Source organism: Enhydra lutris, unplaced genomic scaffold (assembly GCF_002288905.1).
Source record: "Enhydra lutris kenyoni isolate GAN:26980312 unplaced genomic scaffold, ASM228890v2 scaffoldscaffold46, whole genome shotgun sequence".
NCBI lineage: Eukaryota > Metazoa > Chordata > Mammalia > Carnivora > Mustelidae > Enhydra > Enhydra lutris.
Window position 1 is genome coordinate 5,630,500 of NW_019154130.1, and position 18,347 is coordinate 5,648,846.

Below are 18,347 nucleotides of genomic sequence, written 5' to 3' on the forward strand. Positions count from 1 at the left end.
TCCAACTGTTCATAACCTTGTTCTCCCAGGCTTAGAACAGGTCCTAGCATGTTCCTGGGGCTTTCTGCGGGGGTCGCCCGCTAGCCTTACCCTGACCCATCCATATGACATATGGAGTTGTATCAACAGAGACTGGTTTTCTGTGCCACTTTCCCCTATGTTCTATAATTGGAAAGTAAAAATTACAGACTTGAAGTTTCAGAACCTATTTCTGTGGTCATTAGACTTTTTCCCTGTAGGCTGGTCCTGTCCTGATTAGACTCACTCTGTTGATTGTGACCAAGGGAAACCAGCTGATTTTTCTCAACTCTTACTTCCTGCCTCATGGAGTCAGTACCTCTAAAACACTGAAGTCTCCTACATAGAATAGAGCTACTGGATTTCTAAGCCAGATGCCTAAAAATACATTTCTTTGTTTTCTTCCACCATCATCTGTTACAATCACCAGGGTGTTGATGATAAATCCCGTTTTTGGTAAGGCAGATGTGTTCCTTGGCTACTTATGTGCTCTGTTTTGGTTTTGTTCCACAGGAAGGTGGAGGACCTTCAGTTCCGGGTTGAGGAAGAATCCATCACGAAAGGCGATCTTGAGGTAAAACCCCTCCGGCTCTCTGCAGCTTTTCTGGGTACTAGTATTCACAAATTCGGATGAGCTCATTGTGCCAGCACAGACAGCAGAAGGAACTTGGGCCGGGCTGGGCTGTGGGCACGGCTGCGGGTCCATGGGCCTGGGACGGTGCTGTCCCGACTCCAGTGACCCAGTCAGATTTTTACTACTCTTTTCTTGCGCTTCAAAATTCAAATCCTGGAATTGGAGTTAATCAAGTCATAAATCCGGCGCTCTGTCCACGTGAGACTCTAGATGTTCTTCTGATGATCAGAAATGGCATTGCAAGGAGCACTTTTAACTTCATCATGCTAGTCCCCCCAAAAGTTTCGTGCTTTCTCTCAGCTTTGCTTTTCAATTGAGCAGGGTCAATTTTTTTATAGTCTTGTAAAAGGAATAAACATGTGTTCCAGTAATCGATTTTTTAAAAAATAATTACCCGAAGAAAAAACAAGAGCGATTTCTATATCAGCTTCTTTAACTTCTGTGGCGTATTTTACATTCACAGAGATTTCCTTTAGCATCAAGTTTCTCATCTTTAGACAATTACTCATATCAGTTTTTTAGATGCCAGATTCATGTGATTTTGATGCTTTTTAAACCACTGCTAGATGTATGACAAATACGAATTATGAAATTATTCAAAATTTGCAGGTTTTTGATACTTTAGTCTGTAATATTTTAGTAAAATTTGCACTTGACTGTGCAGTTCCCAGAATATCCATTTTTGCTGCTATTACAAGTTCAAAGCCTATTGGTGACCCACGCCATGATTCCATTCCAGGGGCCCTTCCTGATAGGATCTCTGATTCCTTTGGAAATTGTCTTTGTAGTCAACCGAGAGTAAGGAAGACATTCTTTAAGTTCTAGTTTTATAAGGCCCAGAATTTAGTGGATTATTCCTAATTCAATAGTTCCCTTCTTTGCTCATTTCATATATGGTGACGTTCTTTTAGTTGACTTTTGTGTTGTTCTTATCCGTTTAAAAACACCCCAAAGTCTCATTAGAAGTTTCACATCCTCATCTGATTCATGTGAGACACAGCCGAGGGTGTGCTGGGGAGGGGCAAGTGAAATCTTCCCGGCACTAGGCTGGCATAAGCCGGCCAGTAAACTCACTTGAAATTTATCAGAGTTATTTTGAGACCCTTAACACATAATTGAAACTTCAGTGGAATTTCTCCTTTTGTCGACGTTTAATTTTTTCATTTTTTTACTGATAGCAAAAGAGCCAGATTTCTGAAGATCCTGAGAATGTAAGAGGGCACTTAACTGTGTGGAGATTTCCCTTGTTAACCCAGATTGATGACAGATTAAAATGCTTATTGATAAACTCAAATACTAACGGCATCATCTGACCTGAGACATTGATCTTAATATCTCTGTGCATGTGGCTTTCAGAGCAGTTACATTTGTAGCCTGAAGAGATTGTATGTAATGAATAAGCAGTATAAATCCATTTATTTAATGCATAAGCAAATGTTTGCTTTATAAAAAATTTTGCCAGAAAGAAAAAAAAAAAAAAAGATTTTGTCTGGGGACCTGGCCTTCTCCACTTAACTCAGAATGTCTTCTCATTTTGATAGAATTATTCTGAAAGAGAGGATAGATAACTGAAACATAAAACACCTAAGAGGAAGGAATTAGAGAAATTCTGCAGGAAAGTTTTCCCAAGTGGTTTTGGAAAGTATTCCAAGTGGAGTAATTTTATTCCCACGTAGGGAGAAGGGCATTCAGAGGGCCCTTATGTGAGATTCATTGTCTTTTTGTGAGCTCCCTCTGCTGGCCGGTGCCTGCCAGTGCAGGTGACCAGGAATTCAAGTGTCCGTGTGTTGTGGCTGCAGGGTTTTTTCCCTGAGTTGGTGAAACTAGAGACGAGCATTCTTCAGTGAAGGCACCATGTGCTTTAAATTTATTATTATTGAAGTGCGATTTTTCTAGTAGCCGTGCTACCAGCCACGTAGGTATTTCTTCTCCCTCCTCCCTCTGATCTGGACCAAATACCCAACTCAGATCTCACCTAAACAGCCTCCAAAGCGTGGCTTCCCCCTGGCAAGCTGCCGGCTGTGATGCCGGTAGAAAGAACCTCCCAACTTTTGGCTTTGTTCTACCACCATAAGAGAATAAAATTAAAACAGAGATTTTTCTCCCTACCACCTCCTGGCAGCTGAAAGAGACAGCTTAAGACCGGACTTTTAAAAAGCCTCCGTTCTGAAGGTCTCCTTTTTGTGAAGCTACTTCAGTGATCTGGGTCTCTTCTCTCCTCCCCAAACAGGCTCCGCTGCATCCGGTGTCAGTCTGCATGGGGTCTTCCTCCCGCCTTTCCTGTGCGCTTCTGGCAGAGCCTTTGCTTTCCCTCTCAGTCCCTGTCCCAGAACTTCCCTCTCGGGATGCTCTGTCTTAATGTGAGGAAGGAATACTTTTGAAAGGAGGGGTGTCCTGTCCAGTGTAATGTTTTGACCACACATCGAGGCATGGACAGGGATCGCTAGTTCCCTTGCTGCTGATGGCCCAGACAGCTGTCGAGTCCCAGATGGTTTGTGTGCACACCCGCCGGCAAGGCAGTGTCGCAGGCATCTGGAAGACCTCGCGATGGGAAGAAGATCACATTCAGTGGATATTTGCTTTTTATCTGGAAGTAGTGAGCTTCCACCCAGAGGACACTGAACTCAGTGTCAGAGGTGAAGAAAGGTTCTGTTGCCTTTTGCTTTTTACCGTTAGTTTTGGATTTCAGTTCTTGAGGCTGTGACCCTGATTACGTAGATCTGGATTCAATTCTTTTCTCGTAAAAGCAGGTAAATTGAAGAGCTTCTGTCTGAGGCACATATGGACCAAGGGGACTGTCCAGACAGATTTTGAATTTTTTAAAAAAGATTTTATTATTTGGCACAGAGAGAGAGAGATCACAAGTAGGCAGAGAGAGGAGGAAGAAGCAGGCTCCCTGCCGAGCAGAGAGCCCAGTGCGGGGCTCAATCTCAGGACCCTGAGACCATGACTTGAGCCAAAGGCAGACGCCCCAGGTTTTGAATTTTATTTCATTATTTCTGTTGAGTATCTAGAGCTGAAGCAGATGAAGAAATTAAAAAAAAAAAAATTGGGGGGGGGGTCATTTTTAAAATGTTCCATGATGGTTTATACTTGGTTCTCAAGCACACCAACCTCTTTTGTGTTGGAATCCCTAGAGGACCTCTGGAGTCAGTGAAAGATAATGTTAGCATGGTCCACCCCGTCCTTTAGAGTTTCTTGTCATTTTTGCGTTGCCCGTAATCGTCCAGACACAGATCTGGCCAGCTAGAACCACAAAATATTTAAATTAATACCAGAGGCTGGGAGCAGCTCTGTCCCTAGGTTTTGTCCCTTCGTCTGCTGATAACCCCTCGGGTGGGGAACTGGTTGGGGAAGAGGCCTGTTCAAACTGACATAGAGATTATTTCCCATTGAGTGAGACTCCACTGTTACAAAGAGATTGCCCTCTGGGTTCTCTGTCAGTTTACAGCTAATTCAAGTGATGATGGGGAGTCTATGAAGTTTTTGAAACACAGTTAAGGATCTTACCAGCTCTTTCTGCATGGAGTTCAAACTCATGCCTCTGTGCCGAGTCCCCCATTTCTCACTCCTGAGCTGATAATGGCTCCATCCTAGGATGGAGAAGACGAGCCCTTCACCAGCTCGCAACTTCTCTCCTGGTCTGAGTCTCCGAGATGGAGGCCGTCAGACATAATTATTACTGAATTTTCCCCTTGTAAATAGGATCCCCTCCTTTTTCTCCTTGGTGACAAACCGTTTTTGGAGACCCCACTGTTGGAAGGAAACTAGGCAACTGGGAAATGTTGCTAAGAATGCCAGACCCTTTTGGCTCATCTCAGCAAAGGCCACTGGTGTGATTTTCTCAGCTCTGGTTTCTGGATTCCCTCCATTAGGCTTAACGCTTCACGCTTGTTCACATCATAGCACTGGGATCTGCCCTCGGGACTTACTGGACACTTGGAGGATTTATGAGCTTGTGTTGGCCATATTTAGGGGGATGGCAGTGGTCATTTTGAGGGTCAATTTATTTGTTGAAAGTCACCGCGTCAGTTACATACACAGTAATGTCAAACAGCTGTTGCGGGGTGGGGGAAATTGATAGTTTAGAGGAATATTAACGATTCTAATTTGTGCTGATCAACCTCACTTATCAATGTAACTTATATTGGGCTGCACGCATCTGACACCGCTCATCCTGCCTCACGTGTTTCCACTTTCGTCGTTCTCTGTAGACTAGCTCGCGTCCCCTGCCCACCTCATCCTTTCATCCGGTAGCGTTCATCCGCACCCCAGCCTCCCCATCTCAGCCCATCCTCTGCCCTTCTCCATTTCCCTTTTCGTTCATCCTTTGGCGGAAGGTACTGGTGGCTCAGCCTGCATGCCGCTGTCTCTCCTCTCGTGCTGGCATGTCACGGTGGCACTGTTGTGTTCTCTTCCTCTTCCTTTTTACTAACAGACGCAGACCAAACTGGAGCATGCCCGCATTAAGGAGCTTGAACAGAGCCTGCTCTTTGAAAAGACCAAAGCTGACAAACTCCAGAGGGAGTTAGAAGACACTAGGGTAATGGTTTTCACTGTTTAATGAAGCAGACCCGTGTATGTGAATGGTGATGCCTCGGGGGACGTGCCTTGGCCCAGTGGTTCCACCTGAGTTTGGTCCTGGTGCCGTTCAGGGACTCAGGAGCGTAGACTGATGGGTAGGCACGGCTGTTGCATATCCAGTCTTTTGTCCAAGGTAAAGACTCATTCCTTTGGTTGACTCAACCAAAACCAAGGTCAGAAGCTCTCCAACTGTATGTAGACTGCGTGGACGTCCACAGCCACATTTGAGGCTCTTTGTATCAGTACCTTGAAATACGTCTCTCCAGTTTGCCACGAACAGTCAATTGTCCTCTTGTTCTCATATCCCCAGTGACGGGGTTTTCTGAAGAATTTTTTTGTTATTATTGTTTTACTTTACCTCTCTTTTCCTGCCTTCTTCCCTGACCTGTAGGGGGAATCGAAACACTGGCTCTTTTGAATGAGAGTTAAGGACTTTCATCCCAGTAACCTTTTTTTCTTGATACCTGATCTGTCTTTGCACTTCCCTCCTTTTTGTCACCAGTAGGTGAAAATCTCAGCTGTCAGCAGGGAAAAGTGTGCTGAGAGCAGAACCACTTCCTCCAACCCCGGCTCCCTGTCTTTGGCCCCTGGAGCCAGTGCATGAGTCAGGTTTTCACTTGTTGGTGTATCTCTGCACCTACAGAGTGCTGACCGCTGCCTGGCACTGTTCGGAGCACGGCCCTGGCATTAACGTACTCGGTCTCACCTCAACCCTGAGGGATGGTGGCATCGCCCCCATTTTGCAGATGAGGATGCTAAGGGATGGAGAGGTTAAATAATTTGCCCAAGGTTACACAGCAGATAGGAATAGTGGAGCCAGAAATTGTATCTGGAACACTTGGCCCCAGAGTCTGTGCTCTTGACCACCACAGGATGGAGTCTGTTTCGGAGCTAGTTTTGTGCTGGAGAATTTAATAAATAATCCGAGCATTTACACATAAGAGGACATGTATGTTTATATACCTTTTAAATCACAAATTTGACTGTCAGTGGCTAAATTGCCCAGATCCTCAAGTATAAAATTTTTAAAAATTACTGTGTCTCTGATCAAATTTGGTATCCCTGATTTTTTTCTTTTGAATCACTAGTATTTGTAGAAATTTCTTTTGTTGAGAAATCATTGACTGATCTAAAAATCTAGCTAATTGAGCGATTTTTCTTCTCTAAATCATAAGCTTTTCTTTTTTAAAAAGAGAAAATTCTCAGTTGGCCTCAAAAGTAAAGGTATCTCCTGTGTATTTGGTAAGGAAAAAATCCCGGTAGTTTGTCGATGTTTCTTTCTCACCTGAGAGCCAAAGACTTGATCTGGGAAATATAAGGGACTGATGATAAGACTGGGCTCCTTTTGTGGGAATGGCTGTTGAAGCAAGGAAATACATATATATATATCCATTTTTTTTAAACCTGTGAACTCCTCCTACGTGCCTTTGTCAGCAAACAACTCAGATGGATGCCTTTTCTTTTCCCCCCGTGGATACGAAGGCATCATTTGCAACCTAGTGTATCCAACTATTCCAGATTCAGACTGTTGTCTTTCTAATAAGAAGTCATGCCTTTCATTGGATCCTCACTCGTGCTTGGCCAAGTGTGAAACCAGCCAGTGAGCCGCCCGAGTTCCCTGTCACCTCCTTTCCTCTTAGGAAGCGCTTTAGATGTCCTCCCAGCCAGTAAGCCCAGTTTATGTGCCGGGTGTTTGCTGCCATGGGGAAAGTCACCAGAATGAGAAATGATACTTGACTTTTATGGCCTCATCCTGGTGGGAGAGGCAGACATATAGCTTTGCTCAAGGGCAAACTTTGGGAAGTAAAACAAAACAAGAACGGAAGAGCTGTGGAAATGCTACAGTGTAATCACACTGTTCTTTTTTCACTTATTTTTTATTTGACATTGACTGATAGAGAACTCTTGTCTCTTTGGATTTATTCAGATCCCAGACCTTGTAGCGTTGGGGTTTATTAATGTTTTGTACCTTATTCTGTGGCAACAAACTCTTGGACACCCCATCCCCCACCCCAGAAAAAAGTCCGTAAATAAACGTCTTTAACCTGGAGCATCTGTAGCCCTGAAGCACACACCGTAGCTGGCTCTGAGGTAGTCAGTGACTCCTCATGCCGTTTCAGACTCGGTTGCTTTCTTTTCCCAGCCCTCTGTGGACGTGTTAATGTGCGTCTGTACCACAGCCCGTAGGTGGACAGAGGAAGCGAAGGAAACACGTCCATCACTTTCTGTCCCAGTAAAGGCCGTGAAGGAGAAGAGCCTTCAACCCAGAGGAGTTTTGATCCTTGAAATTTGTTTTTAAATCATTTATGTTCCCTTCTCTTTCCCAGGTTAGTCCAGTAATTCATTTTTATGCCTGAAGCGACCAATTCCCGCATATTTTGTGCTCTACACTGACTGGCTTACAGGTATCAGAGGGAAGTCATTTCTTAAGAGAGAAGGACACAGGTTAAGAAAGTGTTTTTCCTAGTCCTGGGGTGTTTAAAAAAAGCAGATTCCTGGGTGCAGTCCCAGAGCTCAAGTAGAATCAAAACATGTGGGAGCGCATGGGAACCCGCATTTCAGACAGCATCCCAGGAGACGCGCATACTAAATTCTGAGAACCACTGGGTTAGGTAAGCAAGAGATGTACGTTAAAATGCCAATTGAATTATCTAAAAGGGGGGACTCTCTAAAGACTCATGTATATAATTGAAGGTAAGTAATTGTTCCTATTTTGTCTTTCTAAAAAAAAAAAGTTAGTGAAGTATTTCTTCATTATCCAGCTAAAGCTCTGATTCTACCGCTGATTCACGGTAACGTTTGATAGGTAATATCACACCTTTTATACCAGTCATAGGCCACAGAAGTGGAATACCAACCACGTGTATGTAATCGAAAACTCTGCCACCCATGTTAATATACTTTTTTGGTAGATAAAGAGAAATAGGTAAAATTAGTAATATATTTGATTTAAGCCAGTTTATCCAAAATGACATCATTTCATCAGTATAAAATTTATCAGTATAAAAATCAGTATAAAATTACTAACAAGATATTTTATGTCCTCCCCCCTCCCCAAGTCTTCAAAATCTGTCTCTGTTAGCCTTATAGCATCGGTCACATTTCTGGTGCTCAGGGGCCATTTGTGCTATTACACCAGACAGCACAGGTCTTTAAAATCACCCTCATTAGATAAGTGAGCATTTACACATGCTGGGTGAAGCAGAGGAGGGAAAAGCCAGGTAAAATGAGGAGGCTTCTGTCTTCCCTCAGCTGGACATACGTGAGAACTTTGAAAGCCGTTCTTTCCAGTAACTTACCGTCAGTTGATGGGCACTTCTCTAAGTTTCTTTAGAGGAAAAAGAAGTAATTCCAGAGTAAGTTATATTGCACATCAATTTTCGATTCCTTGAGCATCTCCAGCTGGTGGAAGTTGGCCAAAGATGACGACTTTAGGGTTCTCAGAGTTGAGCTTCCTCCCTGATGGCAGTTAGAGGTGGGGCAGCCTTCCGGGGTTCACATGAGCTCCACGACTGCCTGAGGTAGGGGAGTTATTAAAGATCTTCAAGGTTAAAGAAGATCATCAGTGACTGGTTATTTACGTGATTTGTTTTTCTTTGGACTGCGGTTACTAGGTGGCTACGGTGTCGGAAAAGTCCCGTATAATGGAACTAGAAAAAGACCTAGCATTGAGAGCACAGGAGGTAGCTGAACTGCGGAGGAGGCTAGAGTCCCATAAGCCTGCTGGGGATGTTGACATGTCACTCTCCTTTTTGCAAGAGATAAGCTCTTTGCAAGAAAAGTTAGAAGCCGCCCGTGCTGACCACCAGAGAGAAATCTCTTCTCTGAAGGAGCAGTTTGGAGCCCGCGAAGAAACACATCAGAAGGAGATAAAGGCTCTTCAGGCTGCCACAGAGAAGCTTTCCAAAGAGAATGAGTCCTTGAAAAGCAAGCTTGATCACGCCAACAAGGAGAACTCTGATGTGATAGTCCTGTGGAAGTCCAAGCTGGAGACGGCCATCGCGTCCCACCAGCAGGCGATGGAGGAGCTGAAGGTGTCCTTCAGCAAAGGGGTCGGGACGGAGACAGCAGAGTTTGCCGAGTTAAAAACACAGATAGAGAAGATGAGACTAGATTACCAGCACGAAATAGAAAATCTGCAGAACAAACAGGACTCTGAAAGATCTACTCACGCGAAAGAGCTAGAAGCCCTCAGAGGTCAGCTGATGGCGGTCATTGCAGAGAAGGAGAGCGGCCTGGAAGCCCTCAAGGCGAAGCTGGACAGAGCGGAAGACCAGCATCTGGTAGAAATGGAGGACACCTTAAACAAACTACAGGAAGCTGAAATAAAGGTAAAGGAGCTAGAGGTACTACAAGCCAAATGCAGTGAACAAACCAAGGTTATTGATAATTTTGCATCACAGCTCAAGGCTGCTGAAGAAAAGCTCTTGGATCTTGATGCACTTCGGAAAGCCAGTTCCGAAGGTAAATCGGAAATCGAGAAACTTAGACAGCAGCTTGAGGCAGCTGAGAAACAGATAAAAAATTTAGAGATTGAAAAGAATACTGAAAGTGGCAAGGTTTGTATTGACATCCTCCGTCCTTTTATTTTCTGCTTGTCAGTCTCACTTTGTGTTGTTTGTCACTTTGGAATGGAGCTCATTCATCTTCCAGATTCCCGATTTGCTTACAGCAGCCGACCCGGCTAGCGGATTTCCCAGTTGGTGCGCAGTGTCCTCTGAGTATCTTGAATGTGGTTTCATCTGAGGAGATTAGAGAAAATAATGGCTCAACTAGGTTAATTTATTTTGGTTTCTTAGCATCTGTGTACTTAACGACTTTGTCTCTGGGACATGCTCTGTGCTCTGTTTAAGCTTGGTTCTAGTCTCTAATTTCTTTTTAAGTATTTATTTCATTAAGAGAGAGAGAGCACATGTGCAGAAAGAGGGGCAGAGGGGGAGAGAGAGAATCTTAAGTAGCCTCCCTGCTGAGCTCGGAGCCTGACGCAGGGCTCAATCCCCTGACCCCAAGATCATGACCTGAGCCAAAGTCAAGAGTCAGATGCTCAACGGACTGAGCTACGCATGTGCCCCTGTAATCTCTTTTAAAATAGAGAACTTCCTAAGAGGATGTTATTAAGGTAAATGAAGGAATAGACAAGAAAGAAGCTTATATGATTATCTCCTCCTCCTCTGCATTTACATCCTTGTCCTGTCCATCAGCCCTTGTGCAAACACAGCTGTGGATGCTGAGTGCCACGGGACCGGTCAGTTAGCACGCTTTGATAAGTAGACAGCAGAATAAGGTTCAGAGCCCGGAGCCCTTTGCATCGCTGCTTCTGGCCTGTTGGAGAGCTTTTCCTATGCCGCAGTGAGAATGCCTACTATTTCTTGCCTTTTTGAGGACAGACAGACAAGTATGCTTTTGGTTGAGGCATAGGAAATTGCCTGAAACATTGGCCGGCTACATCCCTGTCTAATTAGCCTTGCCAAATGTCATCTTCATCTTTAAGGACTGTTTGAGGAATGAATAGTCCCAGTCCTCCTACCACCAGTGGGAGTGCTGGGGCTGATGCCCAGTGTTCTGAGCTTTTTGTGGGAGAAAATACTTCTTGGACGAAGGGTTGTAAGGTTAGATGGGGGAGGTGGGAGGACAGACTGAAAAATCGCCAAGTAACCTTAGTTGAAGATGACAAGCTAATTACAGGAAGATTTTCTCAAATCTCCTCACTTGGATCCGAAATACCAATCAAATCACAAAAATTAATTAATAGAGAATCCATAGCTAAGGGTTGGTCAAATTTTTTTATATCAAGATTTGATGAAAACCAATTTCTGATTACTATTGCCAGTGCATTTTAAAATTTTTATTATTTTTTTTTAACGCTGAACTACTTTAAGCACATACAAACATAGAGGAAATAACACAGGCCGCATGTCTGCATTCTTCCTGCTTGACGGCCTTTAAAGTCCAGAAAATGAAGTTGCTTGATTTAGCTATTTAGAAAGTAAGCGTCTGCACTTTCTGCTTTAGATCATGTGGATATTCCAAATTTTGGTATAGAAAAATACTCCTTTTGACTATTTTAAATAGTCATTAGATCGTACTAGCTAGAACTGATTGTGCGAAGTCATTGCCTTCTTAAAATTAACCAAAAACCAAAAACAACAACAACAAAATAGTTTTTTGTTGTTTTCTTTAACCCATGCCTTTATTCCTTTCAGTTTTATTTGGTTGTTTGTTTCTCATGTTTTTTATATTTGTTTTACTTTTTGTTCCTCATTCATTCCTTTTTGTTTCCTCGTGTTGGTTTGCTTCTGCACCATGTAACGCTGTACGGTAGGCTAGTAGCGTTACCAGAGAGCTGCAGGGGAGAGAGCTAACACTTAATAACCTTCAGGAAAACTTGCGTGAAGTCAGTCAAGTGAAAGAGGCTTTGGAAAAAGAACTTCAGATTTTGGTAAGTACCTCTTGGGAATCGGACTCTCAGGGTTTCTGGCCATTTGAATAACGTTCCTGGTTTAAAAACAAAAATCTCCGTAAAGAAAGAAGTATTGGATCTCTTTCCCTTTCTCTTTCAAAGTATTCATTTAAATTGAGTGTATTAGTCCTGGGCTGGTAAGTACCTTGAAGGGAATCGGAACAAACCCGACCTAGCAATAAAGGTAGGTATTACTTTTTCTTTATCTAAATCTGTCCTTTGCCTCTGGTAAATGAGCCGCTTTGGCGTGTGATTGCCTGGTTTTGCTAAACACAGGGGCCTCCCAAGCTTATATGCTCAGCACATGAGGGTTTCATTTACAATGAGGTTTAGGCTGTGCCTTCTCCCTCCTTGTGACAGCGCGCTGGAGAGCGCAGTGCTGGACCGTTGGCACCCACTGTTAGCACGGAGTCCGAGAATCCTTTCTTCCAACTCACTATAACCCATCTCAGCAAATTACATTTCGCATCTATCCTCTCGCCTTAATCACAAGTTGTAAGACATTTTGTTTTTCTTGCCTTTTCTCAACTGTTCTCCCTTCTTCCTGCATCAAAAACTGAACTTAGTCAAGGCTGACAACCGTAAGCACACAGCACGGGAAAGGAAAAGTCGTAGGCGTATGGAGAAACCGGGAAAGAGAAACGTGAGTTAGGAAGGGACACTTGTCTTAGGTCCTCTATACACCATTTCTTCCCGGCTTATTATACTTATGTGCTAGTACCAGAGGTGAATAAGTGTTTGCTTTTTTTAAAAATGCCAATATTACTAAGTTCTACTTTTTCAAATGTCAAGTATGTAGCTGCACTGTTCACTATTGTAGCCACTGTCCACATATGACTATATAAATTTAAATGAATTAAAATTAAATAAAATTTAAAACTCAGCTCTTCAGTTGTGCTAGCCACTTTGTAAGTGTTTAATAGCCTCATTTGGCTAGTGGCTACCATACTGAACAGCACAGGATAGACTATTTCCGTCATGGTGGATGGTTCTGTTGGGCAGTTTTGATATACCGTATTTTAGTTACATTTTGAGAGCAAGTTGGCTTGGGAATCATGATTTTCTAATATTATGTCCTTTAAAAAATGTATTTTGAGTCCCATACTATTTCTCTGGCCTTGTCTCCCCGCCCCCTCCCAAACTTTGAGGCTATTTACTTTTCTTTTAAGTTAGTGTACACCTCTGTGCACTCAAGAGAAAATTTGCCACCTAAGTCTGGCTTTGGGGATAACACAGGGGAAAGTCTTTGGGCTTTGGTGGACTTGTGTGGCTTGTGTGCCCATTTTATTCATAATCCTAAATAGTTAGAAATACTCACTGAAAATTTTTCTTGGTGCATCCAGCTCAAAATTCATCTCAGGAAAACCAGGAGAACATTGCGTTTTTTAATTTTGTTTGTTTTTTGTTTTTAAATCTATTGTCTTGTTCAGAAGAGAGTAGGTGAGTGGTGGGCCTTTTTGGTTTAAGAAGTAGTTGATAGTAGTTTCAAGATACTGGCTCTGATTACTCTCAGACAGAAAAACACTGCAGAATTCTGACCACTGTCTCAGGCAGATTCCTGGAGAGAAGTTCTGCTGCTTAGGGTGGCAGCATGGAAAAAAGCATACGCATGTACCACACGTATGCCCAAGCACACACGTATGCACGTTCACACATGTGTACAGATGTACATGCATGCTCGGGCCAGGACATGGATGTAAGCCCCGTTCCCCTGTGTCACATACACGCACGGTATATAAATGGTGGTATTTGGCGTTTATACATTTTTAAGTATAAATTTTAATGAAACAAAATCGGTCACAAAAAGTAGATAGTGTTTTAGTTATAACTGGTTGAAATGTTTTATTTCTGCAATTTGAAATCTTTCTATTCTGAAGATCCCATTCTTAATTTTAGAAAGAAAAGTTCACTGAAGCTTCGGAGGAGGCAGTCTCTGTTCAGAGAAGCATGCAAGGTATGTCTTACTAAGTATGGCTTCGGAGAATGTCAGGTTCCCAAGCTGGAGCTGGCCTCTGGAGTACAGGGAATAGATGGCTCGTGCAGTCTGACGTCGTGCTTCCAGAAGCTTCCGCAGCACATGCCAGATTGCACCGGCTTCCTGAAGCCTCAGACTCCCAGTTACTTCGTTCTTCTTGTGACTAAAGGCTTGTTCCATGTAAAAATTAAGTATACTTGGGAAAAATCTTATCTTACTTGATCTTTAGTCATTAATAGCTTTATTGAATTTTAGCTGGAAATAAGAGAAAGAGGCCTGGAAATGTATGCCCCGTGCCTGCCTCACCCACAGATATGGGGAGGTGAAAAGAGATGCATCCTTTCTTCTCTAGTCATTACACAGTGGTTTGCTGTTGTAATGGGACTCTTTAGTATTTCTGTCCTCTCAAATCCCCAGTATGTGACTTGATTTGGTTGTAAGACTGTCAACCTCTAGATGGCTTATTAAGTATGAAATATATTAAACTTTTAACTCTGTCCTCAATAGAAACTGTAAATAAATTACACCAAAAGGAGGAACAGTTTAACGCACTGTCTACTGAATTGGATAAGTTGAGAGAAAATTTAACAGGTAAGTGGTCTGTGTTTACTAAGCACTGAACACAGTAGGTTTCCTAGGATTTGAGATAACTGTAGTACATTATAATAACATTATTCAGGAGTCACTTCTCTCCTTAGTGTAGTATAATGTGATAAAATATTTGCTTGGGATCTGTAACCTCTGCAAGCCCTCTCTGGCCTGTTTTCAAACGAGTCGGAATCCACCACACATCACCACTCCTCCCACTGTCCTTGATTCAAGCCCGCCATCGTCTTTCACTTGAGCTGCTGGCCGCCTGCTCTGCCTGCTTCTGCCCTCATGTCCTTCAGTCCATTTCCAGCACAGCAGCCAGAGCCGTCCTTCTGCTAAGTCGGGTCATGTCACTTTTCTGCTCAAGATCATGCAATGACTCCCATCTCACTCAGAGTAAAATCTGGAGTCCTTACCAATGTCGAGTCTTGTTACCTCTCTGATGACCTCTCATATTATCCTTCCCTTTGTTCGTTCTACTCCAACTATATTGGCCTTGTTGGCAATACTTGCAAGTCGAGCATTTTTGTGCCTCAGGGCCTTTGCACATGTTTTCCCTAAGTTCCTTTCAGTCTTTGCTTAAATGTCACCATCCAGAGAGGTCCCACCCAAGATTTTAGCCCACCAACTCTTTCTTGATTCCTTTCTCTGCTTGTATTTTTTTTCCCTCTTAGCAATTAACACGATTTTTATACTATTTGTGTTTGTTTGTTTGATGTTGTTTCTTGTCCATCATCTTGGCTAGAATATGATTTTCATGAGGGGAGGGATTGCTATATACAAATATTCCCAGAGCAAACCTTGGAATATAGGATGCGGTCAATAAACTTTTGTTGACTATAACACTACAGTGATTTTTTTCTATATGTATTCAGATATGGAGGCAAAATTTAGAGAGAGGGATGAAAGAGAACAGCAGTTGATAAAGGCAAAGGAAAAGTTGGAGAACGACATTGCAGAAATAATGAAGATGTCCGGAGATAATTCTTCTCAGCTGACAAAAATGAATGACGAGTTACGTCTGAAAGAAAGGTATGTATGAATGGTTGTAAGGGCGCCTGATTTAGGTTTGCCTCTGAAGCGCGGTCTAGGAGGGAGGGGAGCCAAAATTCAGGGTTGTTCTGTTTTTTTTGTTTTTGTTTTTGGTTTTTTTAAGATTTTATTTATTTGACAGGCAGAGATCACAAGTAGGCAGAGAGGCAGGCAAGGAGAGAGAGGAGGAAGCAGGCTCTTTGTGGAGCAGAGAGCTGGACGTGGGGCTCGATCCCAGGACCCTGGGATCATGACCCGAGCCTAAGGCAGAGTCTTTAACCCACTGAGCCACCCAGGTGCCCCAGGATTATTCTGTTTTAAGATTTCCTGCCGCTCTTCCTTTTTTCTTACTACGGGAGTGTCTACTTTAATCAACTATGGAACCTTCTAAGCAATACAGTATTAGAGGCTTTTAGATGGCTTGTAAAGAAAAGGCAGGAGTTTACCAGGGGTGGGAACATCTTTCACAGGCAGCTAACGATATTTTTAGGCTGTTTCAGTGTAAGGAAGGGTCACCCATATCACAGGCGAACTGGGTATGTGCCCCGCGCCCTGTGGACAGCTTTAGTGGAGTGGGTTGGTTTTCCGATTCTCCTAGTAATCCTGTGAGGTGAGTGTGTTCTTGTTCCCATCTTGAGGAGAAAGGAATTGAGGCTTCATGAGGTGATGTGACTTGCCCAGGATTTCAGGCCTGTGCGGCCGGCCCCGGGGCCCCCGGCTGATCATCAGCAGTTCCTGCTACGGCCACGAGCTACAGCTCCGTAGTCTCCACCCCTCCTGTCTTTATTCTGAGGCCATTGTTGCTTCAAGTTTTCTTTTCTTTTCATAGCTGCCGGGTAAAAATCAAACGTTTTATTTTGTAAGGCAAAAACTTTGTGCTTGCTTCGGCAGCACATATACTAAAAAAAAAGGCAAAAACTTTGAGAGGACATTTTAGGGCCATGAGACCCATGATTCTGAAAGTGTGACTGGTTGGCAGTTAGGTTTATCTCTGGCCATGCACCCCCACAGTTCAGCATGATGGTGATGGGGTGTGGGGGGAGGTTGGCACCTGGGCTTTGATTGGCCATCTGTGGTCAGACTTGTTGGCGGGGAGGGGGGGGCAGGGGGAGTGAGCTGCATAGGTGGTGGTGGCCTGGTGCCCCAGGGAGCTCCACCACTGCAGGTGTCGGACGGCCCAGAGGGACCATCCAAGTTTCCCTCCTCTGTTCTCGGAGTCTTCTGATAGCCCGTTCTCTAGGTTTGTGTCACACATTTTCTGTACGTCTTATTGACCCACACTGGTATCTGGAGGCTAGATATTCAAGTTACCACTTGTCATTTTGTATCTTGTGTTTTCAAGGGACGCTGGAATGAGTTTTTGATAATCTTGTCTGCTAAGATTTTTGAAACTTACTAAATAATTTCCTCATTTATGTTTACTTTTCATTCCTTTTTCCTTACAGATCTATTGACATAAAATACGAAACCTTCATAATTACAATAATTGTCACTCTAAGTAGTGTATCTGTAACTGTCTCAATTGTTAAAATTAGTCTTCAGGGCAAGTCAGGCCATTTTTTTGGTTTATTTCAGATGTTGTTAATTACTTACAAACTATAATCATTGGTACAATTATGAATAGTATCTTTCTAAGTATGACTGGAATTTAAAGCATTCTTTTGAAAACTCTGACACCTTGTGTTGAACCTTGTTCTAGAAATGTAGAAGAATTACAGCTCAAACTTACCAGGGCTACTGAAAACGCAAGCTTTCTGCAGAAGAGTATTGGGGAGGTAACTCTCCAAGCGGAACAGAGCCAGCAGGAAGCAGCCAAAAAGCACGAGGAGGAAAAGAAAGAGCTACTGAGAAAGCTGGTGGATCTGGTAAGGAGAGAGTATATGAGACTAAGTGCTGGCGAGGGAGGAGAGGGCGGTACAGATACGGCTGGGTGACTTACTGCTTCCCTCGGGGTTTCTGCAGGAAAAGAAGATGGAAATGAGCCACAACCAGTGCCAGGATCTGAAGGCCAGGTTTGAGGAGGCCAGTTGTGAGACAAAGGCGAGGCATGAAGCCGTCGTGCAGAGCCTGCAGAAGACGCTGTCGGACACGGAGGAGAGGCTGAGGGCTGCGCAGAAGGAGAACAGCGACTTGATGCAGGAGATGGCAGAACTGAAAAAGCAAGCCGACAAAGCCCAAGTATGTTCTGGGAGAGGAGCACGTTGCTGCGTGGCATCACGACAAAGCAGCCGCAGATGGGGTGGGTCGCACCGACCTTCACCGATGCTAACCTCCGAGCGCATGGCAGGATGGCAGATTACGTTTTCCTGGCTTCCAGTGCTTTCTGCCAGCTGCTGCTTCTTCTCAGGGGTGGCGGTGGCTACTGTCCAGGTCTTTCCCCTGAGTGTCTTGTGTAGCCATCGCCCCCCACCCCTGCGCTGTGGGCTTCCCAGCTGTCCCAGAGAATCTTGTGTTGTCTGAGCTCTCTTTGCCTGCTTGCAGGAGACCGTTGTGGCCTCTGATCTTGGCCATCTTACGGCCACCTTGCCCTGGGCGTAGGAGAGACATCTTGCGGCACAGCAACAGGCTGCGGCCAAGCAAAGCAAGTGAGCCCTGGGGAAGCGGGGTTCCCGTAGAGCACGTTAGAGTGCGGGCTCTAGAGAGGGCTTTTCCACGTCCCCGGAAGGCACACTCCTGTTATTACATAGAGTAGAATTTAATACGTTGTGTTTCATTTTACGGTGTCAGGATCATCTCTGCAACCCAGTATATTTTTTGACTCTGGTCACTTAATGAAGTTCAACCGTCCTACCCGTGTTTAACTTTTTCCTGCCACCGTTGAACTTGCTCAAAGAAAAGTAAATACTTGTCTTTAATTATTTTTAATGTTTGTCTAGGAGTTTAGTGAAAAGGAAATGTAAAAGAGCATACATGAGACTTGAAACAAACCCCACCTAAAACTCGTTAATTAAACTGGACCATGATATCACACGTGCTATGTATGTATACATGCACTTTCTCTCCTCTCCGTGCCGCCGTCAAGGCTTCGTCCTCTCCCTGTAAAACATCTCCAG

The 18,347-nt window shown here is 43.8% G+C and overlaps 1 protein-coding gene across 6 annotated transcripts in view; it reads left to right on the plus strand.

Annotated features, from left to right (window-relative positions):
- LOC111156336 (CAP-Gly domain containing linker protein 1) overlaps nucleotides 1–18,347 on the plus strand; it is a 123,051-nt gene that overhangs the window by 63,818 nt on the left and 40,886 nt on the right. For 2 of the 6 annotated variants that reach the window (XM_022517099.1, XM_022517100.1), the window contains exons 8-16: nucleotides 532–592; nucleotides 5,091–5,195; nucleotides 8,851–9,795; nucleotides 11,559–11,675; nucleotides 13,593–13,650; nucleotides 14,179–14,262; nucleotides 15,138–15,294; nucleotides 16,994–17,159; nucleotides 17,257–17,472. In XM_022517099.1, the coding sequence (XP_022372807.1) occupies nucleotides 532–592; nucleotides 5,091–5,195; nucleotides 8,851–9,795; nucleotides 11,559–11,675; nucleotides 13,593–13,650; nucleotides 14,179–14,262; nucleotides 15,138–15,294; nucleotides 16,994–17,159; nucleotides 17,257–17,472 (1,909 nt within the window). Of the gene's footprint in view, nucleotides 1–531; nucleotides 593–1,830; nucleotides 1,864–5,090; nucleotides 5,196–8,850; nucleotides 9,796–11,558; nucleotides 11,676–13,592; nucleotides 13,651–14,178; nucleotides 14,263–15,137; nucleotides 15,295–16,993; nucleotides 17,160–17,256; nucleotides 17,473–18,347 lie in introns of all 6 variants that reach the window. The other 4 variants (XM_022517102.1, XM_022517103.1, XM_022517101.1 and 1 more) reach the window with 3 other exon arrangements.